This window comes from Grammomys surdaster, unplaced genomic scaffold, assembly GCF_004785775.1.
Source record: "Grammomys surdaster isolate TR1022 unplaced genomic scaffold, NIH_TR_1.0 125950, whole genome shotgun sequence".
Classification (NCBI taxonomy): domain Eukaryota; kingdom Metazoa; phylum Chordata; class Mammalia; order Rodentia; family Muridae; genus Grammomys; species Grammomys surdaster.
In genome coordinates, this window is record NW_021620771.1 from 3,155,125 (window position 1) to 3,160,267 (window position 5,143).

General features: G+C 42.4%; 1 protein-coding gene across 3 annotated transcripts in view; it reads right to left on the reverse strand.

The window, feature by feature from the left end:
* Washc2c (WASH complex subunit 2C) overlaps positions 1-5,143 on the reverse strand; it is a 51,508-nt gene that overhangs the window by 26,541 nt on the left and 19,824 nt on the right. For all 3 annotated transcript variants that reach the window (XM_028753459.1, XM_028753460.1, XM_028753458.1), the window contains exons 14-16: positions 4,375-4,437; positions 3,317-3,505; positions 1,572-1,693 (exon numbers count right to left, since the gene is read on the reverse strand). In XM_028753459.1, the coding sequence (XP_028609292.1) occupies positions 1,572-1,693; positions 3,317-3,505; positions 4,375-4,437 (374 nt within the window). The remainder of the gene's footprint in view (positions 1-1,571; positions 1,694-3,316; positions 3,506-4,374; positions 4,438-5,143) is intronic.

Genomic DNA, 5,143 nt, shown 5'->3' on the forward strand with positions numbered 1-5,143 from the left:
GTACATGGACCATGCACTGTCACACAGGACACATCTGTGTACATGGAGCATGTACTGTCATGAAGACACATAAGGAACAGACAAAGGGCAAGCTGGCTGAGGAACAAAGATGACTGTGAATGCTGTCACTTTGGTAGTTTTGAGGGTTAAATGAGGATGTGACACAGTGGCATGTGTGATGACTATTCTTATTGTCAATTTGACTACATCTGGAATTAACTAAAACCCAAGTGGCAGGGCACACCTGTGAGCGACCTTTTTCCTGATTATATCTTTTAAAATGGAAAGGCCTATTTTTAATCTGGATCTTTTGGAGAAGAAAGCTACACCTTTAATCTAAACTTTTTGAGACAGAAAAATCTACTTTTAATCTGTTCCACACCTTCTGCCGGCAGCCTAGATAAAGGACATGGACGGAAGCTTGCTCTCTTTGCTTATTCTTGCTCTCTACCAAGTCTATTCCTTCACTAGCACTAGAGCCTACTTCTGTGGGATTCCAGTGTATACTGAAGACCAGCTGAGATATACAGCCTGGCAGACTGAACAACTACTGGATTCTTGGACCTTCCCTTGGTAGACAGCCATTGTTGGACTAGCTGTCAGCCTGTAAGCCATTCTAGAAAACTCCCTTTGTAAATCCCCTAATAAATCTCCTTATATATGTATACATAAGTGTGTATACACATACATACACACATACATATATACTAAAGATATACCCACATAAGACATCTGTAGGATAAGACGTCCCACAGAAAAAAACAACACAGACTATGAATAAAATTATTTTAAATCAGTATTATATTGGGTGGTTTTATAAAAGAAATTTTATGGCAAACTGGAGCTTCATGAATGCAGACTCTGAGATTCTTCTATAGAGTTACTGTCAACCCCCTGGCATCTGGTAATAAAACAGCATTTCAATTTCAAGAGCTGTCTAATAAAACATGTAGGGTGGTAAAACATTATAATGCCTATAACTTACTTGCAAATAGTTCCGATTTAAACAGTACTTTTGCAGGAAGGTTCAGACATATATTTGGCAAATCCTCACTAATCTCACAAATCTGATTAGAAGTTATTTGGAGTTTCACTGGGTCTTTCAATTTTATGCTCAAAGTTCTTAATATAAATGTAGTTGCTATTCTTGATTGTCAACCTAGCACTTTTGGGAAGTGGGAACCTCAACTAAAGAACTGCTTCCATTAGATTGGCTGGTGGGCATGTCTGCCGGGCATTTTCTTGGTTGCTAATTGTGCAGTGCCACCTCTGGACAGGTGGGCCTGGGCTGTGTAAGAAAGGCAACTGAGCAAGCCAGCAAAAAAATGAAGTCAGTCAGTAGTATTGTTCCCTGCCTCCTCCTTGAGGTCTTCTCTTGGCTTCCCTCAAGGATAGACTACAATCTGTAAAATAAACCTTTCCCTTCCCTGTTGCTTTTTTGTCAGTGTTTCTCACAGCAACAGAAAGGAAAGTAGGACTGCAAACATGAAAGAGAACTCTATGTCCCTCTGAGATCGAGATAAACAGCTATTGTTGCCCAAGCCAATATCCCTCAATCCACCTCTACTCACCGATTTATCTGCCCGTGTTTTGTTCTCATCTGTCTGACTCACAGAAGCTGCTGGCAAAGCTGCTCCTTTTTCTTTAAACAGATCTCCTTCCTCATCATCAAAGATAATAGCAGTGGACTTGACTTTGTATTAAAAAAGAAACCACAGCATAAAAATTACACCAAGGTCAAAATAAACACACACACACACACACTTCTCTTCCAAAGATAAATATGAAAGGTGTCGTATTTCTTGCTCACTTACAGATAAATACAAAGTAAACGAAGCCCTGCTCTCCCTTTAGTACTGCTTCCTCTCATTTTCCCTGCAGTTCTCTGAGGGCTGTCTACGGAGAGTGACATGCCAGTCAAGTGCTCTGCCACAGAACTACTCTCCCCGGTTCCATCTCCTGGTACTATTCAGAGAGCAACAGCAGTTCAAATAAAGCAAAAGACACTAACCATATGAATGAACCTCCTCCAAACAGAAGACTCCTATGCTAAGTATATCCAAGACAGGATTAAAAAGCAAAGATCACTTTAAGAAGCCAAAAAGTCATTAATTGTAGGGCAGAGATGTGAAGGGTGACTCCTGCTTTCATTAAAAACCAAACTATACAGAAGTAGATGAAAGCAAATGCTGGCATTCCCCCATCCCCACCTGCCCATCCGGACAAGACAGACAGAACAGCTTGGTATACATGTCTAAATATTACCTTAAGCTTATGTCAGCTATTTATAAGATTATAAATGTTGAATAATCTGAGTAAAATGACCTACCATTTGTGTTTTCCATTTAATATACAATGGAAATATTCCAGGGTAAAAAAGTAAATGCCTCATTCTTTTTAACAAGATTTATATTTATTTACTTATGTGGTTGCATGTGTGTTTACTCAGTTTTAGGGGTGGGAGTGTGCATCTGTGCATGTACACAAAGGTCAGGTGTCCCGTGTCCTATTACTCTCTACCTAGTCCTTTGAAACAGGGTCTTTCCCTGAACTTGGCCTTGTGTTTTCTCTACCAGCCTCGAAGCCAGCAAACCCCAGTGATCCTATCTCTGCATTTTTACAGCTGGAGGTTCGGGCATTAGTCCCCAGCACTTGTAGAAAGTACTCATAACATCTGAGCCATCCCTCCAGTGGCTCATTCTTTTCAACATTTTACAAAGACCCACTAAACAGAAAGAGCACAGCTTTCCTGACTAAGAAAAAAACAAGTATTTCCCTACTTTGTTCCTCAAGCATAACCACGTCAGAGAGTAAAAGCACAGGAAAGACTTCAGTGTGGACTTCAGAGGAGGGAAGAACTCTGAGGAGGAAACATGCCAAAAATGCTGGGGAGTGGGGAGGATTCGCCAAGCAAAGGATAATCTGAGCTCTCGGGCGAGAAAAGAGAAGCTGGGAATTAAGCAACCACCATGCAATGTTCTGCTTATGTAATTACCCAGAGATGCTAGGAGGAAGTGTGACTAAATTACTGCCTGTAATTTGAAAGGCAGAAGCAGACACGTCAAGAAAAGAATACAGGAGAAGAAAGTCAGCTCCCTATAAAAGAAGATAACCTCAGTAACCAATTCCCCAAGCAGAAAAGATTGACCTATGAGGGACCCCCAAGGCTATAACACAATTTAAGCATAGGTAAGACAATGGTAGCAATGTTCAGTAAGGCATTCTGGAACTGCAAGAGACACTGAATGTCAAAAACTGTGTCCCCGTAAGTATAATTTTCTTCTCTAAGTTTCCAGAATTAGCATGAAAGTGGTACCAGTCTTGGAAGGCTTGCTAGAAGATGGCATAAAAAAGTTGTTATCATCTTCATCATTGTCATTATCATCATCATCAAAGAGGCCAGCAGGAGTTGGCAAATGTGGGCTCTTCCCTGGAGTGGGCTGCTCATGTTTCTGGAACTCCTTCAGTGATGGGGCAGAGGTGGACCCAGACACATCAGTATATCCTGAGGATGGAAAGACAGTCAGAGCTATGCTCCAGTGGGAGCCTCCTGACAGCACTCATGAGTTAGGTTCATCCCAGAACACTGAAGAAATGAAACAACCTTTGTGCTCGTGTTGAAGAGCTAAACCATACTGCAGGGTTGCGCTGCCCTCAGGAAACTGCACTGATCCCCTCACTCCTTCCCCCATGCTGTCTGTCAGTCTCTCCTCTTCTTTTCTCTTTTCTCTTTTCCTCTCTCCTTTCCCCAACACCTGCAGTCCTCTGCAGTACTGGAGAGGAAACCAGAGCCATCCACATATTAAACAAGTACTAAACCACTTTGTCACATCCCCAGCCCCAAAGACTCTGAATTCAAACAGAATGTGAGCTCAGAGCATCAATAAATATACTGTAGTTATAAACACTCCAGTGCCTTCTAGGGCTCCTGGGTACACACTGCCAATCCCTAGCCAGTCCTTCTAAGATGATGACAAAATGGATTTATACAGTTCTTAAGAAAGAGCGCTGGGGTGATGGCTCTGCAAGTAAGTGCTTGTTCTGAAACATGAGGATCACAATTCAAATCTTCAAAACACACACACACACACACAAAAAGTACAGGGTGTGTCTGATACCTGTGCCTGTAACCTCAGTGCTGGCATGGGCTTAGGAAACTCTCTAGGGCTTACTGGCCACCAGCCTAGTTCCAGGTTCAGTGTAAGACCCTGCCACAAAGGAATATGGAAGAGTGCTAGGGCTTTGTCTTCTTCCCTCTGCACACAGAGGCATATGTGCATACAATATACACATATACGGCTTCCCCTCGCATTCACATGTGTATACAATAAACACACACACATGTGTGTGTGCATATAGAATAAAACCTGTTACCTAGAAGTACAGAAACAGCTCCTGCTGGGATTTTCTTTCCAGGTTTAGGGGATGGAGGAGATTCTAGAATAAGAAAGAAAAATCAATCACTTCACCAGATTTGCTGAGCATGGCAGGACACATCTGCAATCACAAGACTTAACCAGCTGAGGCAGGAGGATGGTCATGTATCAAGAACAATGCAAGGCTATACACTAAGCACCAGACCAACCATATCTACAAAGCAAAACTGTCAAAAAGAAAAAAGAAAATTGCCCCTTCTCTGGGGCAGTTTGTTCCTAATTAAGTCTTTTAAAATTATTATTATTTTTTTTTTTTACTGGTATCAGCAGCTTTTTCCTTAGGATTAACGCAGTATAAACTATGACTCCCATGGAAGACACACTGAGGTTAAGCAGCAGCAATGAAGATATCTGGGGGAGTCAAGAACAGAGCAAGCAAGGTCTTTCAAAACAGGTCTAATGCTACTCCTCCAGCTCAATGAGATCAACTAGTGAAAGGGAACAGCAAAAATCTGAGAGATGGTTGTGAAGAATATAAAGTGAATGAAACAAGGAAAACAAGAAAAGGGGGATGACCAGACAGTGGGATGAGGACGGCCCCAACACGGAACACATCACACGGGAGGACAGCCTCCAGAACACATCACACGGGAGGACGGCCCCAACACGGAACACATCACACGGGAGGACAGCCCCAACACGGAACACATCACACGGGAGGACAGCCCCAACACGGAACACATCACACGGGAGGACAGCCCCAACAC